The sequence below is a fragment of the Salvelinus namaycush genome, chromosome 8, assembly GCF_016432855.1.
Source record: "Salvelinus namaycush isolate Seneca chromosome 8, SaNama_1.0, whole genome shotgun sequence".
Lineage (NCBI taxonomy): Eukaryota > Metazoa > Chordata > Actinopteri > Salmoniformes > Salmonidae > Salvelinus > Salvelinus namaycush.
In genome coordinates, this window is record NC_052314.1 from 9,043,000 (window position 1) to 9,069,721 (window position 26,722).

At 42.5% G+C, this 26,722-nt stretch overlaps 1 protein-coding gene across 1 annotated transcript in view; it reads right to left on the bottom strand.

The window, feature by feature from the left end:
- The window catches only part of LOC120051696 (plasma membrane calcium-transporting ATPase 1-like), a 32,547-nt gene extending 6,394 nt beyond the window's left edge, over nt 1-26,153 (bottom strand). The window contains exons 1-5 of the mRNA XM_038998583.1: nt 25,955-26,153; nt 10,023-10,220; nt 6,465-6,722; nt 6,155-6,280; nt 962-1,198 (exon numbers count right to left, since the gene is read on the bottom strand). Coding sequence (XP_038854511.1) covers nt 962-1,198; nt 6,155-6,280; nt 6,465-6,722; nt 10,023-10,220; nt 25,955-26,153 — 1,018 coding nt within the window. The remainder of the gene's footprint in view (nt 1-961; nt 1,199-6,154; nt 6,281-6,464; nt 6,723-10,022; nt 10,221-25,954) is intronic.
- Between the last annotated feature and the right edge of the window lie 569 nt (nt 26,154-26,722).

The following is a 26,722-nucleotide window of genomic DNA, read 5'->3' on the forward strand; positions in this document are numbered from 1 at the left end:
TCTCACTTTTGCAGAGTGGCAAAACCCTTCTAGTTGTAATGTGTTCCCTTGGATGTGAGTTTTATTGACGGATAGCCCTTATACATCGCATTGGAAACTAAGAGGTGTAAATGCTATGACATGCATTCCTGTCTCAACTCCCTAATAGTGTACTCCCTCACTATGACAATCCCCTGATCAATGATACTGGGATTACAGACTTAAACACAACGCTCCCCTAACACTCTTGGCAGGAAGCTAAGGCCCAGGTTGTTTAATTCACAGGCAGTAACTGTTTTTAGCCGGGGTGTGACAGGAGAGAGGTTCATGGTCCAACTGACCCAACTGCAGCCAGTTAACTGATATGTTAACCAACAGAGATCTTAAATCTGCATCTTCTATAGTGCTCCCACATGCTGTTATTAACATGCACCACAATTCAGCTATTGAAACTGTTTGTGTATTGTGGTGTAAAGTGGGAACTTTGTTATTCAGTGTTTTTATCATTGGCCCAGCATCTGAGTGGAAGTATTGAATGTGCATGTCACTCACACACCATTGGCAGACATCTTATTGTTGAAGATAGTTTAAACATTTTTAGACATTTTAATAGATGACCCAAAGCCAAAAACGTCATTTTACTATCTCTCTTGAATGATTGATTGACCACTTCAGTTAATAAAGGGTGAATAACCTTGTCTGACATCACCTCTATGGAAGCAAATAGCTTTATGTCGTGCCACTGGCACAATGTAGCAAGTGTATGCCTTATAGGATAAATGATAGCATAATCGAATATGTTATAGCACTTGTTGGACAGAGTTTTTCAAAACAATTCCATTTTATGTTTACTCCTATGGTGAGTCTCAATCAAAAGCAAGTAGGTCTATTCCTAACAGTTAAAACAATGGACAGAGGTGAGAGGTTCGTTTGACACATTTAGTGACAGATGGCTATGAAAGTACAATCCAGTTCAACATACTTTTCTTGTCCAGTTTGTCTTTCTTGTCCTTCTTTTCTTTCTTCTCTTTCTTTTTCCTCTCATTCTCTTTCTTCTTCTCCTCTTTCTCCCTCTTTTTCCTTTCCTTCTCCGCCTTTTCGTCCTCATCGTCATCTTCGTCTTCCTCGGCTCCAAGTAGTGTGAAAATGATGCCGGTCTGGGAGTTGACACCTACTGCTGTGATCAATATCTTCCCAGAACCCTCCATGACGTGGGTACCTGACGAAAGAAAAGACAGACATGATCACAGGAACCTAAACAATGGAATCTCTCCAACTAAAATGGGATGGTAAATTTTCAGATTTTTATTGCATGTTTGAGAAAAGTGAAGAGGGGCATCTGTTAAATATGTAATTAAATATGTAATTAAACTTGTATGGCCTAACAGTATCTATGGAGGAATAGAGAGCGTGCTGTTTCAAGTAGCTGTTGACTCCTAAGAGCTCTTAAGAAGAGTGATTGACAGTAATAGGAAAAGGCTATAACGTCTGATGCACCAAACAGATATTTAATTTCAGAATGTATTAAAATTAGGTTAAGATTAGAGTTACGAGGTAGGGTAAGTGTTAGGGTCAGGGCTAAGGGTTTGGTTAGGGTAAAGGTAAGGGACAGTTTTAAGTTTTGGCTAGTCGGTTTAAGCGTCAGCTGTGTCCTTATAGCCTCTCCCACAACAATAATATATACCAGGCTTTTTTGGTCATGATAGACAGGGCATGAGTAGTAATGTTGTTATTCTCTACTTGAGTAATAATGGAAAATCTAATTGTCCATGTCACGTTCCTGACCTATTGTTCCTTTTTCTGTTATTTATTTAGTTGGTCAGGGCGTGAGTTGGGGTGGGTTGTCTTGTCTTTGTGTGTTTTGTCTAGTCTAGGGGTGTTGTATGTGTATGGGGTAGAGAAGAGTGAGGTTGTCTAGTTATGTCTATGTTGAACGTTTGTTGCTTGTCTGTGCACTTACGTTATTTAGCTTCACGGTCGTTTGTTGTTTTGTTAGTTTGTATATAGTGTTCGTTTTGTGTTTTCTCTCTCTTCTCAATAAAAGAAGATGTATTTTGCACACGCTGCGCCTTGGTCCAATCTGTCTCAAGAAGACGATCGTGACAGAACTACCCACCAACCATGGATCAAGCAGCGTGAGCGGAACCAACAACAGCGGCAAAGTAACCAGGACTCGTGGACATGGGAGGATGTATTGGACGGCAAGGGTTGCTACACATGGGAGGAGATCCGAGCTGGAAGAGATCGCCTCCCATGGGAACAGCTGGAGGCGATTAGGAGAGCAGAGGCAACCGGAGAGAGGAACCGGAGCTATGAGGGTACTCGACTAGCAAGGAAGCCTGTGAGTAAACCCCAAAAATTTATTGGGGGGGGGGCTTAAAGGGAGAGTGGCGAAGTCAGGTAGGAAACCTGCGCCTACTCCCTGTACTTACCGTGGAGAGCGAGAGTACGGGCAGACGAGCGCACGGTGTCTCCTGTACGTGTGCATAGCACGGTGCGGGTTATTCCACCTCCCCGCACTGGCAGGGCTAGATTGAGTATTGAGCCGGATGTCATGAAGCCGGCCCTACATATCTGGCCACCAGTGCGTCTCCTCGGGCCGGCTTACATGGCACCAGCCTTACGCATGGTGTCCCCGGTTCGCCTACATAGCCCGGTGCGGGTTATTCCACCTCCCCGCACTGGTCGGGCTACGGGGAGCATACAACCAGGTAAGGTTGGGCAGGCTCAGTGCTCAAGGGAGCCAGTACGCCTGCACGGTCCGGTATTTCCGGCGCCACCTCCCCGCTCCAGCCCAGTACCACCAGTGCCTACACCACGCACCAGGCTTCCAGTGCGTATCCAGAGCCCTGTTCCTCCTCCACGCACTAGCCCTATGGTGTGTGTCTCCAGCCCAGTGCCTCCAGTCCCGGCGCCACGCACCAAGCCTCCTGTGCGTCTCCAGAGCCCTGTGCGCACTGTTCCTTCTCCCCGCACTCGCCCTGAGGTGCGTGCCCTCAGCCCGGTACCTCCAGTTCCGGTACCACGCACCAGGCCTATAGTGCGCATCGAGAGTCCAGTGTGCCCTGTTGTTGTTCCCCGCACTAGCCTGAAGGTGCGTGTCCTTAGCCCGGTACCTCCAGTTCCGGCACCACGCACCAGGCTTTCAGGGCGTCTCCAGAGCCCTGTACGCACTGTTCCTTCTCCCCGTACTCGCCCTGATGTGCGTGCCCTCAGCCCGGTACCACCAGTGCCGGTACCACGCACCAGGCCTATAGTACGCCTTGAGAGTCCAGTGTGCCCTGTTGTTGTTCCCCGCACTAGCCTGAAGGTGCGTGTCCTTAGCCCGGTACCTCCAGTTCCGGTACCATGCACCAGGCCTACAGTGCGTCTCAGCCGGCCAGAGTCTGCCGTCTGCCCAGCGGCGCCTGAACTGCCCGTCTGCCCAACGGCGCCTGAACTGTCCGTCTGCCAAGCGCCGCATGAACTGCCCGTCTGTATTGAGCCTTCAAAGCCGCCCGTCGGTACTGAGCCTTCAAAGCCGCCCGTCTGCCATGAGCCTGCAAAGCCGCCCGTCTGCCATGAGCCTACAGAGCCGTCCGCCAGACAGGAGCCGCTAGAGCCTTCCGCCAGACAGGAGCCGCTAGAGCCTTCCGCCAGACAGGATCAGCCAGAGCCTTCCGCCAGACAGGATCAGCCAGAGCCTTCCGCCAGACAGGATCAGCCAGAGCCTTCCGCCAGACAGGATCAGCCAGAGCCTTCCGCCAGACATGACCAGCCAGAGCCGTCAGCGAGCCATGACAAGCCAGAGCCGTCAGCGAGCCATGACCAGCCAGAGCCGTCAGCGAGCCATGACCAGCCAGAGCCGTCAGCGAGCCATGACCAGCCAGAGCCGTCAGCGAGCCATGACCAGCCAGAGCCGTCAGCGAGCCATGACCAGCCAGAGCCGTCAGCGAGCCATGACCAGCCAGAGCCGTCAGCGAGCCATGACCAGCCAGAGCCGTCAGCCAGCCATGACCAGCCAGAGCCGTCATCCAGCCAGGATCCGCCAGAGCCGTCATCCAGCCAGGATCCGCCAGAGCCGTCATCCAGCCAGGATCCGCCAGAGCCGTCATCCAGCCAGGATCCGCCAGCCAGCCAGGATCCGCCAGCCAGCCAGGATCCGCCAGCCAGTCCGGTGCTGTCCCTCAGTCCGGTGCTGTCCCTCAGTCCGGAGCTGCCCCTTATCCCGGTGCTGCCCCTTATCCTGGTGCTGCCCCTTATCCTGGTGCTGCCCCTTAGTCCGGTGCTGCCCCTTAGTCCGGTGCTGCCCCTTAGTCCAGTGGGGTTAATTTGGAGGGTGGCCATTTGGAGGAGGCTACGAAAGCGGGTAGTGACTATGGTGGGGTGGGGACCACGACCAGCGCCAGAGCCGCCACCGTGGACAGACGCCCACCCAGACCCTCCCCTAGACTTTATGCTGGTGCGCCCGGAGTTCGCACCTTAAGGGGGGGGTTATGTCACGTTCCTGACCTATTGTTCCTTTTTCTGTTATTTATTTAGTTGGTCAGGGCGTGAGTTGGGGTGGGTTGTCTTTGTGTGTTTTGTCTAGTCTAGGGGTGTTGTATGTGTATGGGGTAGAGAAGAGTGAGGTTGTCTAGTTATGTCTATGTTGAACGTTTGTTGCTTGTCTGTGCACTTACGTTATTTAGCTTCACGGTCGTTTGTTGTTTTGTTAGTTTGTATATAGTGTTCGTTTTGTGTTTTCTCTCTCTTCTCAATAAAAGAAGATGTATTTTGCACACGCTGCGCCTTGGTCCAATCTGTCTCAAGAAGACGATCGTGACAGTCCATTCCATCACCTAAATCCCCATTCATTCACTTTTTTGGGGTGCTTGCCAGTGCCACAGCAAAAACAGTATTTCAAGGGAGAAAAACAAGTGCCTCAATCTATTATCATCTCTTAGTAGTAGTCTACAAACAAGGAGACCCATGTGGTCGTGTTGTGCGGTGGCAGTCAAGCCTTCAAGCTACAATCCATGAGGAAGTTTGATTAAAGTGATGCTCCAAAAGGTTTTGTATAATTTCAGCCAGTAGATTTGAAAGTAGTGCTCACAAAGAGTAGCTGCTGCCTTGGCAAATATGAGACAAAACGGGTCCCCGAAATTGGTCACAATTGTCTACTACGTCATCCATTACGTATGATATGTTGCGAATTGCATGGGGCTATGGCCCATGACGTGAACATGCAAAACCGATGAGGGAGAAGAGCCCTTCTCAAATGGAACAGCAATCTGTTGTCAACAAGGCAGGATGATGCATCGTTCAGAAACCAGAAAATATATGTTTGAATTTTCAAACTACTTTTCATTGAGAAGGCAGATAAAGCCTGTTAATCAAAATCAATCATGTTTGCATGTGAAAACACATAATCCTACTCATTACTCCACGTGCTTAAAACTACGTAACCTTTGTTTTGAGCCAACTTCGCCGTTGGCCAGAACGAGGGCACCTGGCTCACGCCCGGGAGGCAACTCAGTTCCAAAACGAATGCAATCAACGCTAACCCGCTTCACCCGGGACGTGCTCGGGGCATTAACAGAACGCCCTCATTAATTAAAACAATAACAAAGTGGCACCCCGCCTCTGTTTCTTTAAAAAGCTGAGTGATGGGCCTGGATAAATGTAAGCACTCTCAAATTCATAGAACAAGAAATGGATGCAAGGACTGACCATCCATGATAATATTATTTTTTTATTTAACATTTATTTAACTAGGCAAGTCAGTTAAGAACACATTTTTATTTACAATGACGGCCTACCCCGACCAAACCCGGACAATGCTGGGCCAATAGTGCGCCGCCCTGTGGGACTCCCAATCACGGCCGGATGTGATACAGCCTGGATATCAAAATTACATTTTTAACCATGTTTTGAGGCTATACAGTGTTTGTTTAATGTTGTTGATAAACATTGTAGTAAAACAAGCTTTTGATGGGGTACAACAGTTGAACAAAGCTCATGAGGCATTTATAAAGTAATTTTTTCAAGAATCAATATCATTCACTAATAATAAAAAAAAAAAGTACTTATCAACTAAGGATTGTAGCTTGAAAGGGGAGCGATACCACCGGGCGTTATACAGTCTGATCCATATTGGATTTGTAACTAGACATCAGCCATATTATATGGAGAGAGGAAGGCTCATCATCATTACCTGACAGCAGCATGGGATCGTTGTCCAATGTCTTCTTGACATGGTCAGATTCACCGGTTAGAGAGCTTTCATCGATTTTCAAATCATTTCCCTGGATCAATACACCATCAGCAGGAAGAAGGTCACCTGGAAAAACATACACCAGACTGTTCAGCTGGGTGAGTTAGCTCATTTACCCCAGATTCAGACAGAGTAGAGGAAAAAAGTAGGATTGAAGATGCTCTTTGGTTTTAGGGCACACACACACATATGCAAGCTAGCACACGGACACAAATAAACACAGAACAGCATTTTTCTTTCAGGACCATACCGTATTTCACTTGTGCAACATCGCCGACGACGATCTCAGCCACGTGGATCTGGATGACTTGGCCTCCGCGGACCACCGTAAACTTCTGCTCCTGTTCAATACGGCTCTGCAGCCCGCGGAACTGCTTCTCTTTACTCCAGTCGTTGAACGCTGTCACCAGGACCACACAGACGACGGACAGGAGGATGGCTGCACCCTCAATCCAGCCCGCGTCTGCCTCCCCCTCATCCTCCACTCCTCCCGCTGCCTTTCCACAATCTGAAAGAAAAGGGACAGTTGTCACTATCTGGACGTGCTACAAAGGACAGAAGGACATTGCATTCCCTCCAGAATTGTGTTTTTATACCTTGGCCTAACCCTAAATTGAGGACAAGTAGCTCATTCATTATGATGACATTGTCAATTTTGTCTTTGGTAGCATGGCCATTACCCAAAGGATCCCACAGAAAGTATCCTACAATGATTATAAAACAGGAAGTACACTGTCTTGATCACAGGAAGTACACTCGCGACCCACTACTGCCACTGAAGTCCTTTGTGGAATGGGATTATGGATTGATTGACGTGTATCAGTATCAGAGTGAACCCCTTTATGATTAGATAATAGGCAGGATATTCACACTTTGTACCAAGCTATATCTCTTTCTATCAACAAAGTCAGAGACTTGTGACAATCCCCAGGAAGACACAGCAACAAAGTGCCGTCTGAAATTAGATCTGCTTGTTTTGGTCTGCAATGAAATCCCAACTATCCGTCCAATAACCAATTACCAGCAACTGCACAAACCAGACGCATGTATGGCTGCATGCGTGAAGTTTACAGTTGCAAAGTAGCAACAATCAGATCTTTTGGTATTTGATTGAGTAAATATGAATCACCTGGTGATTATTCCATTAGAGCAGGTATTCCCAAACTGGGGTACCCCCAGGGGTATGCGCAATGCCGTGGGGGGTACGCCAAATAAAAATGTGATTCACATTTTCAAACAGTACATTTATATTTTCCAACGGGGCTATACATTTGGGTGAGGTGTTTATCTCGCCTGAGTAGCCTCGTTTCACTGCCAAAAATAAAATTAAACCATCTAGTGTTCAGCAAAATAACAACACAATGTCAAATACAGGTAGCCTAGTCCAATAATTAACATCCAAACACATTAACTGTTACTCTGTCTCGGGAAACCTTCACTCTTGCGCAGACATTTAGAAACAAAACATGACAATTTGAAAAATAAGCCACAGGAGTTTATTGAGCGAGAATAAAGACGACTTTCGAGAAGTAAGACATGTATAAAAGCAACAGATACCATTAATAAGAAGGGGCTAGATGCTGAGCTACCGAGTGGCTAGGACAGGCAAGCCCCATACTATTGTGGAGGACTTACTTCTTCCTGCTGCCGCGGATATGGCTGGGACAATGCTGGGGGAAAAGGCCCAAAAAACTATACAGACAATGTCTTCATCAAACAACACTGTTTCACGACACATTAGTGACATGGCAAGAGATGTTTTGAATCAACTACTCCTTCGCATACAAGCCAGTGAATTATATGCGTTACAGCTGGATGAGTCAACAGACGTGGCGGGCCTGGCACAGCTCCTGGTTTATGTCCGTTCTGTTTATGTGGAGTCATTTAAGGAAGGCATCCTCTTCTGCAAACCACTGGAAACCAGGACAACATGAGAGGATATTTGGACAGCTTTGTGACATCAAATGGATTTTGGTGGTCAGGATGTGTTGGTATCTGTACTGATGGCGTAAAAGCCATGACAGAGAGACATAGTGGAGTGGTAACGTGCGTGCAAGCAGTTGCTCCCGACGCCACTTGGGTACACTGCAACATCCACCGAGAGGCTCTTGCTGCCAAGGGAATGCCTGACAGTTTGAAATACATTTTGGACACTACAATTGTAAATAACTTTGTTAAAGCAAGGCCTCTGAACTCTTGTGTATTTTCTGCACTATGCAATGATATGTGCAGCAACCATGTAATGCTTTTACAACATACAGAAGTGCTTTGGTTATCAAGGGGCAAAGTATTGACACGTTTTTTAAATTAAGAGACGAGCTCAAAGTTTTCTTTACTGACCATAATTTTCACTTGTCTGACCGCTTGCATGATGATGAGTTTCTCACACAACTGGCCTATCTGGGTGATGTTTTTTCTCGCCTGAATGATCTGAATCTAGGATTACAGGGACTCTCTGCAACCATATTCAATGTCCGGGACAAAATTGAGGCTAAGAAGTTGGAGCTCTTTTCTGTCTGCATTAAAAAGGACAACACACAGGTCTTTCCATCATTGTATTTTTTCTGTGTGGAAATTAACTCAAGCTTACAAACAATGTCAAATTTGATATAGCGAAGCACCTGAGTGAGCTGGGTGCGCAATTACCCAGGTACTTTCCAGAAACAGATGACATAACAACTGGATTCGTTATCCCTTTCATGCCCTGCCTCCAGTCCACTTACTGATTTCTGAACAAGAGACCCTCATCGAAATTGCAACAAGCAGTTCTGTGAAAATTGAATTTAATCAGAAGCCACTGACAGATTTCTGGATAGGGCTACGCTCAGATTTCTTGCCTTGGCAAATCAAGCTGTTAAGACACTGATGCCCATTGCAACCACGTACCTATGTGAGAGTGGATTCTCTGCCCTCACTAGCATGAAAACTAAATACAGGCACAGACTGTGTGTGGAAAATGATTTAAGACTGAGACTCTCTACAATACAATCCAACATTGCAGAGTTATGCATCCTTTCAAGCACACCCTTCTCATTAACCTGTGTTGAGATATTTACAATTTTCAATGAACAAATAAGGTTTCATATGTAAGATTGCTAAATAAAGAGCAAAATTATTGATTATCTGTAACGGTCGTCATAGTCGTTCTCCTCCTCAGACGAGGAGGAGCATGGATCGGACCAACACGCAGAGTGGGTAGTGCTCATGATCATTTATTAAAACGAAACTGAACACTAACACGAAACAAAATAACAAAAATGAGTACAACCGACAACAGTCCCGTGTGGCACGAATACAAACACGGAAACAAACACCCACCAAACACACGTGAAACCCCGGCTGCCTTAGTATGATTCTCAATCAGGGACAACGATTGACAGCTGCCTCTGATTGAGAATCATACCAGGCCGAACACAAAATCCCAACATAGAAAATCACACATAGACAAACCCACCCAACTCACGCCCTGACCAACTAAATAAATACAAGACAAAAGAAAACAGGTCAGGAACGTGACATTATCATTATATTATTATTTGTGCCCTGGTCCTAAAAGAGCTCTTTGGCACTTCCCACGAGCCGGGTTGTGACAAAAACTCACACTCATTCTTATGTTTAATAAATGTATCGTGTAGAGTGTGGCGGGCTTACAATGATGGCAAAAAACAACATTTGAGAGTGCACTGACCCTGGTGCTAGAGGGGGTTCGCAGCTGGATGTTGAATGTTTGAAGGGGTACGGGACTATAAAAAGTTTGGGAAGCACTGCATTAGAGGACATGGTATTTCAAATAAGAGTAGATACTTACTTTCTCTTTCGGCATCTGGAGGTCTATAAAAAGAAAGGCCTAATGAAATGATGGCTGCCACTTCTAGGATAATTAGTGTCACATCTTGCAACGCTTCCCACACTAACTGAAGAAATGTTTTTGGCTTTTTTGGAGGTATAACGTTCTGTCCAAACTCCTCTTTCCTTCTGGCGATGTCGTCAGCATGCCCTCCTAACCCTAGAGACGAAGGAGGGAAAGGAATTATTAACAACTGTATGGCATTTTGTATTGTCTAGAATTCATATAGTATCAGATACAGATATAGGATCTTAATCTGAGCCATAATAATACTGCAGCAACAGGAAAGGGGAATTATTATGTGAAATATTATTGATGGACATTTTCGTAGGGACATAAACTTCAGAAGCCTTTTTAAACATCATGCATTGCAGGAAAGATCTGCAACGGGATGATAATCTGTACATGCATCCCAAAATGAATAGAAGAATAGTGTTACTCTCCCCCCTGGTTGAACTCCCATTTCTGAGCAAAGTAATGCAGACCTGTCTGTTTGAACTTTTCATTATGTTCACACACTGAACAGCAGAAACAGAACCTGTCAAGAACGGTTAGAGTTGTTTGTTTTTGGAGGCTTTCTAACCTGAAGCTTTAGACCTTTGTGGTGGCTCTGCATGGGCTGTGTTCATGACTAAACCTGACAAAGGTCAGAGGACCATGAACACTGCCCACGGAATGTTACATCACAAGGGTCTTTAGAACAGGGTAGGCAAATCAATGCCATTCAAAGCCCTCATCTGCCCTCAAACAACATGCGAGACATAACAGTATGTTAAATAGCACTGGCATGTGCAAAAAGACCACTCAAAATACTTGCAGTAAGATGTATCTTTTTTTACGTTGTCCATGATGGCAATACTATGCAGATACTGTGCAGATACCATGCAGATACCAACAGTCAGTATGGGATCCTGTTTTATGATGCACCTGCGAGCTGCAATATTCCGATATCTTTAGTAAGATTTGTGTTATTTTGCAGACAGAAAGTGTCACACCAAAACCTTTTTGATGGACACGTGTTCTCGCTGCAAGGTGCTTCATAATGCAACCAGATCTGAGATTGTATTGACTGTACTTTTCTTCACATTTAATCATTGATTTAAAGAAAATGATGACAAAGACATACATTTCATTTAGGTGATTCAGCCTCTGCCCCGCTGATACAGAAAGCAAACTGATCTAATCTCTGAGCCAAATGGACAGGCAAAAGACGTCACACAACAAACTCGGTTTACTCCTCTTATACTGTATTCTCATTAGATTTCATAGAAATCTCTAGTGCTTCTATGACAATAACAAATAAAAGGGACAAGAGACGGCAGCCTTGTCTATTAACATAGAAGTTAACTCCGCCCTGGGTATACCTAAAATGGTCAGTGACACCAATGTGGTGTGTGTGTGAAACAAAGACATCTGTAGTTTTTCAATCATGACCTGTCAGATTTAGCAATGCAAAATAATAAACATTGCTGCTTGTGGGCACAAAACTTCAACCAGCTAGTGAGGAGAGATGGCTGCACAAAACTTCAACCATCTAGTGAGGAGAGATGGTCTGCAACCCTTTGCCTTGATGACAGCTTTGCACACTTGGCATTTCTCAACCAGCTTCATGATGTAGTCACCTGGAATGCATTTCACTTAACAGTTGTGCCTTCTTCAAAGTTCATTTGTGGAATTTCTTTCCTTAATGCGTTTGAGCCAATCAGTTTTGTGGTGACAAGGTAGGGGGGTATACAGAAGATAGCTCTACTTGGGAAAAGACCAAGTCCATATTATGGCAAGAATAGCTCAAATAAGCAAAGAGAAATAACACTCCATCATTACTTTAAGACATGAAGGTCAGTCAATACGGAACATTTCAAGAAATTGCAGCCCAAATAAATGCTTCACAGAGTGCAAGTAACAGACACATCTGAACATCAACTGTTCAGAGGAGACCTTCATGGTCGAATTGCTGCAAATAAACCACTACTAAAGGACACCAATAAGAAGAAGAGACTTGATTGGGCCAAGAAACACGAGCAATGGACATTAGAGTCCAAATTGAAGATTTTTGTCTTTGTGAGACGTAGTGTGGTTGAACGGATGATCTCCGCATGTGCATTTCCCACCGTAAAACAAGGAGGAGGAGGTGTTATGGTGTGGGGTGTTTTGCTGGTGAAACTATCTGCGATTTATTTAGAATTCAAGGCACACTTAACCACCATGGCTACCAAAGCATTCTGCAGTGATACACCATCCCATCTGGCTTGGGCTTAGTGGGACTATCATTGTTTTTCAACAGGACATTGACCCAACACACCTCCAGGCTGTGTACGGGCTATTTTACCAAGAAGGAGAGTGATGGAGTGCTGGATCAGATGACCTGGCCTCCAAAATCCCCCAACCTCAACCAAATTGAGATGGTTTGGGATGAGTCGGACTGCATAGTGAAGGAAAAGCAGCCAACAAGCGCTCAGCATATGTGGGAACTCCTTCAAGACTGTTGTAAAAGCATTCCTGGTGGAGCTAGTTGAGAGAATTCAAAGAGTGTGCAAAGCTGTCAGAGGCAAAATGTGGATATTTGAAGAATCTCAAATATAAAATATATTTTGATTTGTTTAACACTTTTTTGGTTACTACATGATTCCATATGTGTTATTTCATAGTTTTGATGTCTTCACTATTATTCTACAATGTAGAAAATATACAAAATAAAGAAAAACCCTTGAATGAGTAGGTGTTCTAAAACTTTTGACCGGTAGTGTAGAAATTTCACATATGTTGCTGTTGGGGTGGTGCTGGAGATAATGAATATGAAAATGAAACATTTAGAAATGTCCCTTTAACCTTTCTAATGATACCCTTTTTATGTCGCAACTCCAGAAATGTGACCCTAGTAGCCTATCAATTAACTTTGTTTCTGGAAAATGAATGCTCAGTTTCTGTTGCATGTGGCATTGTTGTAGCGCATACCGCTAGCAACATTTTAGCCACAGACTGTTATGTGCTAGCTGTCTAGTCATTTTATAAATGTGCAATGAGCATATAAATACACATTTATATAAAGAATTGGCAACTCGTTCTCATTCTGCGAAAAAAGCATTGTCTTATGTGTACAGGTAGGCCCCTTGATTTCAACATCTAAACAAAGTGGACAGGCTAGCATGCCGTTCTAACAGTTGGAGATGGACAGGAGGGTGTGTTCATAACAGGTCAACTGGTCAACCTTGTTAGCCAGTAAATAGATCCAAGTTGGCTAGACTTAAAATATAAATATTTATCTGGTTACTCACTACAATGTGGGCTTGTGCTTGAAAGGTTGTTGATGAGACCTGTGTTCATTTTCTATAATGCTTGTTACAAGAAGTTGGTCATTTTTAGTGGGGATGTGCATTGTGCATGGTTCTGGTTTTTATTTTGACAAAAAGGGCATTTTCATAGACAAACTTGAAAGCCAGATCAGTGATTATTGCAAAATAGCTGGTTAAACTATTTTGATAAAATAGTTACATTTTTAGTGGGTCCTATGGTGGTGGAAGGCTTATATTAAGCCTAGGTATAATATTACAAGCCCTGAATTCATTAGATTATTGCTGACTGTTTGAAATGCAGTGCCTTGAGGTTTAATTGTATTTTGAGAAAAGAAAAACAAGATCATGAATCATCCATGGGATTGAAAAAAAAAACAGAGATATGATTTTTACGCCATATCACCCTACTTTGAACTAATATCATGAGGCATGACCTATCTTGAATTCCCCCTGGAGAGCTGATGACTCTATCGTTATCACTGCAGTATGGGTCAAATGGCTGCTTGTGTGACTCCAGGCAGCCTGCATCGAGAGCAGCCTAGGCCTTCTCTGACCTCAGTTGAGTTAGTATGCTTATTCCCTCAAAGCAATTTTGCTTCTTCTGACACTTAAAGGTTAGAATCCAACTCAGGGGAAAAGCACCTGCGGTTATGCTTCAACCTATCACTGAATAATGCTAGACATACAGGCTTTGAGCTGCCACATCATAAAAAAATGAACAAAAAGGAGGAATAAAAATGTTACACAAGCATGAGAGATTAGTCCTGAACCAAGCAATCAACTGCCATGCTCGGGCGTTTAAGGTGAGGGGGATTACACAAGGTAAATCAATCTGCGCCCACAGGTCGCCACTGAGTTATATTGCAGTGGTGCAGCAGTGTATCTTTATGTGTCAGTCAAATGGATTTTCCTATGTAGTCAAGCTGCTTGTGACATTTTAATGCTCTATGTATGTCAATCATGTCTCAGTTGGTGGGTCAGAAATGGTGCGTGACGACAAAATGCTAAAGTTGTTTATTGAGTGTGCATGAGAAGGCCATTGTGAATGAATAAATAATGCCTGGCAAATGTCAAAGAACAGAATGTGACACTGCATGGAAAGCCCTGTCCTCATGGAACACCAAGGAACTTTGGCTCCAAACAGCAGTGAACACTCACCTATACCTATTAAAAACAAAAAAATATATTTTAAGTGAGATGTAGGCATTGGTGTGAAGCCAAAACAGAAAGGAAATTCACGAGGACCACAATGCCAACTCCACCCATGCTCTACCAAGGTTTTCTAGTACACAGCTTTGACCTACTACAGTAGCCCATGTTGGTCTATTGTACTTCAAACAATGTGTATGCAGGTTGATTAGGATTCAAACCATCACAAACAGCCTAATTCATACTCTTAGAAGAGGTGATCCCACAATAATGTGATTTGTACCGCATACAAGTTAAAGTATTGGATTCTTTACACACTACACTAATTCCATTCCACTACCTTTTCAAACTTTTTTTAATTATATGAAAGTAAGTTTGCTTTTATACTTACAAGACCATCATGCTTGATTGAGCGAGCTGTTTTGACTGTATTTCATTCACCGTTATTTTAGCAAAACATGTATTTGAGAAAAAAATATTTCATAACATCTTTATTTGGTCAGTATGTGCCCAACATAACAACAGGTGGTGGTGTGTTGGACACATTTACTCATGCAGTGCCTTCAGAAAGTATTTATGCTGCCATCCTGTTGCAACTCAAGGGCAGAATAGTATTCATACCCTTTGACTTATTCCACATTATGTTGCGTTACAGCCTGAATTCAAAATTGATAAAATTATACTTTTTTATCACCCATCTACAGTGCCTTGCAAAAGTATTCATCCCCCTTTTTTCCTATTTTGTTGCATTACAACCTGTAATTTCAATAGATTTGTATTTGTATTTAATGTAATGGACATACACAACATATTCCAAATTGTTGAAGTGAAATGAAAAAAACAACTTGTTTCAAAAAATTTGAAAAGTGGTACGTGCATATGTATTCATCCCTTTGCTATGAAGCCCCTAAATAAGATCTTGTGAAACCAATTACCTTCAGAAGTCACATAATTACTTAAATAAAGTCCACCTGTGTACAATCTAAGTGTCACATGATCTGTCACATGATCTCAGTATATATACACCTGTTCTGAAAGGCCCCAGAGTCTGGAACACCACTAAGCAAGGGGCACCACCAAGCAAGCGGCACCATGAAGACCAAGGAGCTCTACAAACAGTTCAGGGACAGAGTTGTGGAGAAGTACAGATCAGGGTTGGGTTATAAAAAAAAATCTGAAACTTTGAACATCCCACGGAGCACCATTAAATCCATTATTAAAAATGGAAAGAATATGGCATCACAACAAACCTGTCAAGAGAGGGCCGCGCACCAAAACTCACGGACCAGGCATGGAGGGCATTAATCACAGGCAACAAAGAGACCAAAGATAACCCGGAAGGCGCTGCAAAGCTCCACAGCGGAGATTGGAGATTGGAGTATCTGTCCATAGGTCCACTTTGAGCCGTACACTCCACATAGCTGGGATTTAAGGAAGAGTGGCCAGAAAAAATCCATTGCTTGAAGAAAAAAAGAAGCGTGTTTGGTGTACGCCAAAAGGCATGTGGGAGACTCCTCAAACATATGGAAGAAGGTACTCTGGTCAGTTGAGACTAAAATTGAGCTTTTTGGCCATCAAGGAAAACTCTATGTCTGGTGCAAACCCAACACCTCTCATCACCCGAAGAACACCAGGGACTGGGAAACTGGTCAGAATTGAAGGAATGATGGATGGCGTTAAATACAGGGAAATTCTTGAGGGAAACCTGTTTCAGCCTTCCAGAGATTTGAGACTGGGACGGAGGTTCACCTTCCAGCAGGACAATGACCCTAAGCATACTGTTAAAGCAACACAAGTGGTTTAAGGGGAAACATTTAAATGACTTGGAATGGCCTAGTCAAAGCCCAGAACTCAATTCAATTGAGAATCTGTGGTATGACTTAAAGATTGCTGTACACTAGCGGAACCCATCCAACGTGAAGGCGCTGAAGCAGTTTTGCCTTGAAGAATGGGCAAAAATCCCAGTGGCTTGTTGTGCCAAGCTTATAGAGACATACCCCAAGAGACTTGCAGCTGTAATCGCTGCAAAAGGTTGCTATACAAAGTATTGACTTTGGGGGGGTGAATAGTTATGCACGCTCAAGTTTTCAGTTTTTTTTGTCTTATTTCTTATTTGTTTCACAATATTTAGCATCTTCAAAGATGTGTAAATCAAATGATTCCACCCCCCCAAAAACATTTTAATTCCAGGTTGTAAGGCAACAAAATAGGAAAATTGCCAAGGGAGGTAAATACTTTCGCAAGCCACTGTACACATAATAGCCCATAATGAAAACGTGAAAACATGCATTAGACATTTTTGCAAATGTATTGAAAATGAAATACAGAAATATCTCAGGCACAGCTCATCACCCGTCTAACACCATCCCTACCATGAAGCATGGTGGTGGCAGCATCATGCTATGGGGATCCTTAAACAGCAGCAGGGACTGGTAAGGATAGAAGGAACAATTAATGGAGCCAAATACAGGCAAATCCTTGCTGTTCACCGCCGCTCCCCATCTATCTTAACATACTGTAGCTTGAGAAAATCTGCAAAGAAGAATGGGAGAAAATCCCCAAATCCAGATGTACAAAGCTGATACAGACATAACTAAAATGACTCAAAGCTGTAATCGCCACCAAACGTGCTTCTACAGGGTATTGACTCAGGGGTATGAATACTTATGTAAATGGGATATTTCTGTATTTAATTCTCAATGAATTTGAATAAAAAAATCTAAATACATGTTATCACTTTATAATTATGGGGTATTATTTGTAGATGGGTGAGAAAAAATATATATTTAATCAATTTTGAATTCAGGCTGTAACACAACAAAATGTGGAATAAGTCAAGGGGTGTGAATACTTTCTGAAGGCACTGTATATAGAGGTCTATAGAGCCTGTCTGCATGTCTGATTTCTGTAACTGTTAGCTTACCTGTGTAATATTAACAAAAGCTCAGAAATACTTGATTTGCAAACATGGTCCTGTTTTATCAATTGCTGTGCTGATCGATAGGCAGTTCATTACATATGTCATTACCTTCTTGGTCAAATAGCCCTTACACAGCCTGGAGGTGTGTTGGGTCATTGTCCTGTTGCAAAACAAAGGATAGTCCCACTAAGCGCAAACCAGATGGGATGGCGTATCGCTGTAGAATGCTGTGGTAGCCATGCTGTTTAAGTGTGCCTTGAATTCTAAATAAATCACTGACAGTGTCACCAGCAAAGCACCCCCACAACATCACACCTCCTCCTCCATGCTTCACGGTGGGAACCACACATGCGGAGATCATCCGTTCACCCACACCGCACATTTGTGCTCATCAGACCAAAAGACACATTTCCACCTGTCTATTATCCATTGCTCGTGTTTCTTGGCCCAAGCAAGTTTCTTATTATTGTAGGTGTCCTTTAGTAGTGGTTTCTTTGCAGCAAATTGACCATGAAAGCCTGATTCTCGCAGTCTCGACTGAACAGTTGATGTTGAGGTGTGGCTGTTACTTGAACTCTGTGAAGCATTTATTTGGGCTGCAATTTCTGAGGCTGGTAACTCTAATGAACGTATCCTCTGCAGCAGAGGTAACTCTGGATCTTTCTTTCCTGTGGCGGTCCTCATGAGAGCCAGTTTCATCATAGCCCTTGATGGTTTTTGCGACTGCACGTGAAGAAACTTTCAAAGTTCTTGAAATTTTCCATTTTGACTGACCTTCATGTCTTAAAGTAATGATGGACTGTGGTTTATCTTTGTTTACTTGAGCTGTTCTTGCCATAATATGGACTTGGTCTTGAACCAAATAGGGCTATCGTCTGTATACCATCCCTACCTTGTTACAACACAACTAATTGGCTCAAATGCATTAAGAAGGAAAAAAATGCCACAAATTAACTGTCATCGAGACAAAGGGTGGCTACTTTTAAGAATCTCAAATATAAAATATATTTTGATTTGTTTAACACTTTTTCAGTTACTACATGATTCCATATGTGTTGTTTCATAGTTCTGATGTCTTCACAAATATTCTACAATGTAAAAATGTTTACAAATAAAGAAAAACCCTTGAATGAGTAGGTGTGTCTAAACTTTTGACTGGTACTGTATATATATATATATATACACATTTTTACATACACATATTATTTTAATAACAGGACACTGTAAAGTCCATTATTCCTCTGAAGAGTATGCATTAGGGTGTTTGAGAAGGTTTGAATCCTAATCAACTTGCATACACATTGTTTGAAGTACAATAGACCAACATGGCCTACTGTAGTAGTACAAAGCTGTGTACTGGAAAACCTTGGTAGAGCATGGGTGGAGTAGGCAATTCTTTTTTTTAAAGGGCATTATACAACATTTCTACATGCAAAGGCAGATTTCTTGGGGGGAACCAAAATTCTGTCATTGCCAGTGCTTTTGTAACTTTAATTTTGCCTCTGCCAAAAAGTCTGTCCCTTAATGTCACAGGTGGTGTCCTTGGATAACTGCAAGGGTTGCTGGTTTAAAACCTGGTCTGCTGGCTGTTGCCCTCTAATAGCTCAAATCAGTTTTGAACTAACTATAAAAATATGTGTAGAATATACCATGGATAGTCAAAAGTAATTGTCTGCAGTTTTCAGAAGGTGAATAGCTCAGTTGATTGCGAGATTCTTACATTGTAAAATATGACTAAATTCCCATTGAAAGCAAAGTAAAATAAAACGGTTTTAAGTCAGTGCTTTTGGAAGGTTGTATAACTCAGCCATAGAAACTACAGTTTATGTCTAGCTTAAAGCACGGCAGAGTTATGCATCTTATACATCCTATAATCCGAGTTTGGGGCCCCTAGCACGATGCACCACTGGAATAGAGTTAGCCAGAGTTAGCCTGCTTGTAGTCCTAAAACCCGGAAATTAGTTACCTCTGGTTTGTTCAGCCATCCCTATGTGAAAAATGAATGGGGAAAGAATAGGGTTTTGGGATAAACCACAGAAATAAAGTCTGATTTTAACACGTTTTGTTCATTGAGATAATATCAGTCAGTAAACATGACACCTTTATAAGTTATGAAGCATTCATGTGCTTTATGTGCTTTTTTATAGCATAAATGCTTCAACATTTACAAAACGTTACGTTAGCTGGTGAAGATTATCTCATAGAACAAAACATATAAGATCTTCTAAGCCTGCGTTTACCACAGACCTTATTTTTGGCGTTTATCCAAAAACCCTACAAAATTCCATTCATTTCCCCATTGACTTTGTCCAACGAACCATGGCGGAATTTGTGCCTACAAAAAGGGCAAGTCCAGCATCCAGATCGAAGCTGTAAATACAATCAAGACGATCAAATGGCAGAGTTGTTAGTTTGACAATGTTGGTCATCTCACATTGATTAAAATGCCAAGACAGGAGAAGGAGTATACTGGAATTGAATCTGAATGTTCGGAACTGGCAAGCATGCATTTGCACAACCACACTGTTTACATGTGCATTTTCTTTCTCAGCTACAGTTTGAGTTGTGTCCTGTCTCAGTGAAATATGGCTAGCTCTTACTGTAGCTTGGACTATGGAGTAGCTAGGTTGTATTGCAAAAGCCCATTGCATGCATTGTAAGGCAGCAGCGTGACAATTTCTGCAAAGTTTGGTGTTGGTTTTGAACTGATGTACTGTTCCTAGCTAGCAAGCCAGCTAGATATGTTTTGTGGAAAAATGTAAGACTGGCATTTGGATCTGAGCTAGGTATTGTTACCTAGCTTCTGTGTCAATGTCAGCTGTTGTTGTCTGGCTAGCTAGCTAATGGATTCAATTATTTGTGTAAAAACCTTCCATAAAAGAATATAGCTAGCTACCCTTCTTTGCCTGTTCATTGGCTAGCTAGCTTTCAGCTGACTGGTGTTAACTAACTTGGCTATAGAGGCTAGCTGCTGGACTTTGGACAAGCAAGCTAACGTTAGCTTATGTTAGCCAGGTAATATTAGCTAGCTAGCTAATAATTGATTAACCACCATATAGCTAGCTATCTTCAGCAGCCTAGGTTTTTTGTCAGCCATTTCTTATGATGTTGCAGCAGCAGATGTGTTTTTTGCCGAGCAACTGAGTTACTGAACCCGGTATTGGAACTTTGGGCTTCGCTTGAAAAGGATGTTAGCATTGTCAGAAATACTACAAAAAAGGTAGCACATCGTTGGTTCTAAATGGACAGCATGTTAGAGCGAAAAATTATACATTTAAAAAAAATGATTACACCTACAAACTCAGTCAATCCAAAAATGTCCAATGGTCACTTTATGGATGCATTAGTCTCGTTTTAATCCGATGTCTAGAATTTGAGGTGGTGCTAATGACCCTGTTAAAATTCTGGTATGTGGCTCCCGGGAACGGCCGGACGGCTCATGACGAGAGGCAGGGAGTGTGTTGTTTTGCGAATTTTCGTTAATATTGGTGTCATATTGGCTTAGATGTGATGGTAGGGAGATTTTAATTTAACATTGAGCTTCAACCAATGCCATATTAATAGCAGGTGCAGCTATTGCTCCCATAATAATAGCAGGTGTGCAGGTCAAGTGTACAGTCGTGGCCAAAAGTTTTGAGAATGACACAAATATACATTTTCACAAAGTTTGCTGCTTCAGTGTCTTTAGATATTTTTGTCAGATGTTACTATGGTATACTGAAGTATAATTACAAGAATTTCATAAGTGTCAAAGGCTTTTATTTACAATTACATTACGTTGATGCGAAGAGTCAATATTTGCTGTGTTGACCCTTCTTTTTCAAGACCTCTGCAATCCGCCCTGGCATGCTGTCAATTAACTTCTGGGCCACATCCTGACTGACGGCAGCCCATTCTTACATAATCAATGCTTGGAATTTGTCAGAATTTGTGGGTTTTTGTTTGTCCACCCGCCTCTTGAGGATTGACCACAAGTTCTCAATGTGATTAAGATCTGGGAAGTTTCCTGGCCATGGACCGAAAATATTGATGTTTTGTTCCCCGAGCCACTTAGTTATCACTTTTGCCTTATGGCAAGGTGCTCCATCATGCTGGAAAGGCATTGTTCGTCACCAAACTGTTCCTGGATGGTTTGGTGAAGTTGCTCTCGGAGGATGTGTTGGTACCATTCTTTATTCATGGCTGTGTTCTTAGGCAAAGTTATGAGTGAGCCCACTCCCTTGGCTGAGAAGCAACCCCACACATGAATGGTCTCAGGATGCTTTACTGTTGGCATGGCACAGGACTGGTGGTAGCGCTCACCTTGTCTTCTCCGGACAAGCTTTTTTCCGGATGCCCCAAACAATCGGAAAGGGGATTTATGAGAGAAAATGACTTTACCCCAGTCCTCAGCAGTCCAATCCCTGTACCTTTTGCAGAATATCAGTCTGTCCCTGACGTTTTTCCTGGAGAGAAGTGGCTTCTTTGCTACCCTTCTTGACACCAGGCCATCCTCCAAAAGTCTTCGCCTCACTGTGCGTGCAGATGCACTCACACCTGCCTGCTGCAATTCCTGAGCAAGCTCTGTACTGGTGGTGCCCCGATCCCGCAGCTGAATCAACTTAAGGAGACGGTCCTGGCGCTTGCTGGACTTTCTTGGGCGCCCTGAAGCCTTCTTCACAACAATTGAACAGCTCTCCTTGATGATCCGATAAATGGTTGATTTAGGTGCAATCTTACTAGCAGCAATTACCTTGCCTGTGAAGCCCTTTTTGTGCAAAGCAATGATGACAGCACGTGTTTCCTTGCAGGTAACCATGATTGACAGAGTAAGAACAATGATTCCAAGCACCACCCTCCTTTTGAAGCTTCCAGTCTGTTATTCGAACTCAATCAGCATGACAGAGTGATCTCCAGCCTTGTCCTCGTCAACCCTCACACTTGTGTTAACGAGAGAATCACTGACATGATGTCAGCTGGTCCTTTTGTGGCAGGGCTGAAATGCAGTGGAAATGTTTTTTGGGGGATTCAGTTCATTTGCATGGCAAAGAGGGACTTTGCAATTAATTGCAATTCATCTGATCACTCTTCATAACATTCTGGAGTATATGCAAATTGCCATCATACAAACAGAGGCAGCAGACTTTGTGAAAATTAATATTTGTGTCATTCTCAAAACTTTTGGCCACGACGACTGTACACTGTATTTCAGCTCCCTTTTGATTCTTAAAAACATAATTAACATACCCAACACATTATGGGATAGGGAGGTGATAGTATAAGAAATTGAAGCTGATTAAAATACAAACACTTTAGAGTTAAACTCTTTTTTCTTTTGTCATCATACATGCAAATATCAGAATATAGTGGCTGTACCTCTGTATGTATACAAACCCAAGAGTGAGTCACATTTCTCCTGGTCCACAGGCTACTGTAAAGGTCAACAAATCTGGCAAAACTTTGGATGGAAATATATATGAAGGTAATTTGCTAAGCTAATGTTGGGGGAAGGGGGGGTCATAGGGTGAATCCTGTTAAAGAAAGGGCATGGCTTGGGTTTAATGATCATTCAGACCCTAATGTTCTGTAAACAATAAAGTAAGCGTCTCCTGAGTGGCGCAGCGGTCTAAGACATGCAGTGTTAGAGGCGTCACTACAGACACAGGTTCGATCCCGGGCTGTATCACAACCGGCAGTGATCGGGAGAACCATCGGTTGTTGCGAAATTGATGTTTATCACATGAATTTTCAGGGGAAAAAAGTGTATTATAAAAAAGTATAATACAATCTTAAGCAGGGATGTGTGAGGGAGCATTGTACATTTTTTCTGTTATCTGGAATCACATTCTAAATATAATTCCCTTTGAGTTCAACAAAGGTCATCAAAGTGTTTACGCAGAAGCACAATGGGGAAGAAGTAGTCTAGGTGTGTCACAACGTGGCCTCTGTATTCTGTGTGCAGATAGGAGCAGAGTAGAGCATCAGCACAAGTATATCAAACTGGAAAAGGTTTATGGCTAATGTGTCAGCCAAACAATATTTAACATCACATCAATCCATCCACATATGGATTTGAAGCGGTTTTCTGTTCCTACAAAATGTGTCTTGCCCAACAGCCTTCAACTGTGAAAAAACATCTATGAATAAGCCAATATACACTACCTTTCAAAAGTTTGGGTCACTTAGAAATGTTTTTGAAAGAAAAGCACATTTTTGGTCCATTTTAAAATAACATCGAATTGATCAGAAATACAGTGTAGACATTGTTAATGTTGTAAATGACTATTGTAGCTGGAAACGCCTGATTTATAATGGAATATCTACATAGGCGTACAGAGGCCCATTATCAGCAACCATCACTCCTGTGTTCCAATGGCATGTTGTGTTAGCTAATCCAAGTTAATCATTTTAAAGGCTAATTGATCATTAGAAAACCATTTTGCAATTATGTTAGCACAGCTGAAAACTGTTGTTCTGATTAAAGAAGCAATAAAACTTGCCTTCTTTAGACTAAATGAGTATCTGGAACATCAGCATTTGTGAGTTCGATTACAGGCTCAAAATGGCCAGAAACAAAGAACTTTCTTCTGAAACTCGTCAGTCTATTCTTGTTCTGAGAAATGAAGGCTATTCCATACGAGAAATTGCCAAGAAACTTAAGATCTCGTACAACGCTGTGTACTACTCCCTTCACAGAACAGAGCAAACTGGCTCTAACCAGAATAGAAAGAGGAGTGGGAGGCCCCGGTGCACAACTGAGCAAGAGGACAAGTACATTAGTGTCTAGTTTGAGAAACAGACTCCTCACAAGTCCTCAACTGGCAGCTTCATCAAATTGTACCCGCAAAACACCAGTCTCAACATCAACAGTGAAGCGGTGACCCCGGGATGTTAGGTAGAGTTGCAAAGAAAAAGCCATATCTCAGACTGGCCAATAAAAAGAAAAGATTAAGATAGGCAAAAGAACACAGACACTGGACAGAGGAAGATTGGAAAAAAGTGTTATGGACAGACAAATCTATGTTTGAGGTGTTCAGATCACAAAGAAGAACATTCGTGAGACGCAGAAAAAAATGTAAAGATGCTGGAGGAGTGCTTGACGCCATCTGTCAAGCATGGTGGAGGCAATGTGATGGTCTGGGGGTGCTTTGGTGGTGGTAAAGTGGGAGATATGTAGAGGGTAAAAGGGATCTTGAAGAAGGAAGGCTGTCACTCCATTTTGCAACGCCATGCCATACCCTGTGGATGACGCTTAATTGGAGCCAATTTCCTCCTACAACAGGACAATCACCCAAAGTACAGCTCCAAACTATGCAATAACTATTTAGGGAAGACACAGTCAGCTGGTATTCTGTCTATAATGGAGTTGCCAGCACAGTCACAGGATCTCAACCCTATTGAGCTGTTGTGGGAGCAGCTTGACCGTATGGTACGTAAGAAGTGCCCATCAAGCCAATCCAACTTGTGGGAGGTGCTTCAGGAAGCATGGGGTGAAATCTCTTCAGATTACCTCAACAAATTGACATCTAGAATGCCAAAGGTCTGCAAGGCTGTAATTGCTGCAAATTGAGGATTCTTTGACGAAAGCAAAGTTTGAAGGACACATTTATTATTTCAATTAAAAATCATTATTTATAACATTCTCAACTTCTTGACTATATTTCCTATTCATTTTGCAACTAATTTCATGTATGTTTTTATGGAAAACAAGGACATTTCTATGTGACCCCAAACTTTTGAACGGTAGTGTATATTGCTAGTAAATGTGTATCAATACATATTTAAATGCTTTATGAATTATACTGTATATTTGTGTATTAGTTGTAATACTTTTAAATGCTTATAAATGTTTACAAATGAGTCAATTAATATTATGCAGGCCACACTATTCATAATAGTTTTTCACTTAATTCTCTATTTCGAAGTCCAGTCATTCCTACCTCTCCTTGATACCAACACAAGACAAGTCCAGTATGTCAATGAGTCTTACATATCCAATCCACATGAACACACTTTGACATCTGTCCCCTGAAGCAGCCAAACTGTGTGAAAGTGTGAGTTATCCCCAAGTGTAGAGAAGTGACAGCCGGGCCCTGCAGAGTGCCTTCCACTCAAAGCCCACATCCTAGCCCACATCAGTTCCCCTCAATACAATCAACTCAACAAGACATTGTGCTAAAAGGCATGCATATCTTGAGATTGGTGTAGCAGGAGTAACTCATGACAACTCCATTGGAATGAATGCAGTATCTATAATCATTCTACTTTGCTGTTGTAGATGCTAGAATTGTTATTGTATTTCAAAATGTAACCATGACCTTTTATTATCGGTCAGGTTGAAGTCAATTTCATTTCAGCAACCAGATTAATTAGAATTCAACTCATTCATTAAATGCATCCATTACTAAAATTAGGTTTTTTCTTAAATTACAATTCACTGCATTGGAGTTAATCCTAGCCCTGATGAGCAATGGGAGTATTGGTGTATCAGGAACCAGACCTGAAAACAGAACAAAAAGACACAAAGCAAGGATGGTCAGCAGCATATTTACCATCAATAGGTGATGTTTTCAGTCTGGTACAGAGTCCTTGGACATCTCCATAACATTCTTGGATTCTAGTTATTCCCTCAGGTCCCCTGAGTTCCATGAGGGAGCGCAGCTCCTTGAGTGAGCAGTTGAAATAGCCAACATCATGGTTGGCCTGTGCATGTCTACCACGCTTCGACTCACGGAACGAGTTGCTGGCCATGTCTCCTCTATACCTCAAGAGTGGTGGAGAGAGGCTTTCCCAAAATAGGCAAGTCAAATCTTCAGAGGCAAAATCCGGTATTTTCCATAAACTGCTGTTATTTCTCAGGGATGTACGTTGCTTGACTCCATAGAGCGTGACTTGGATAAGAAGAAAGACATTTTCATTTGATTCTTGTAAGCCCACTCTCTCATCTTGGCTGTTGGTGTTGGCTGAAGTCCTCACAAGGCTACATCTGAAAAATATTTAAAAAAAAACATTGAGTAAAAGGTTTTCCCTTTTTTGTCTAAGGTCTTTCATTTTGACAAACTGGATACTGCATATGGCGAAATGCTGTTCTTTTGCCATATTAATGAAGAATAACATTGAACCTCACACCAATTATATACGCTGATACTCCTGTTGATATTGTCTAACTGTCTGCCAGGGTTGGGGTAGATTCCATTTTCAATTCCAGTCAATTCAGGAAGTACACTGAAATTCTAATTCTCTGCAATGCTTTTCAATGAGGAATAATTACAATTAGGCTTACTTTCTAAATTGTAATCCAAACTGCTATCTGCTACTAC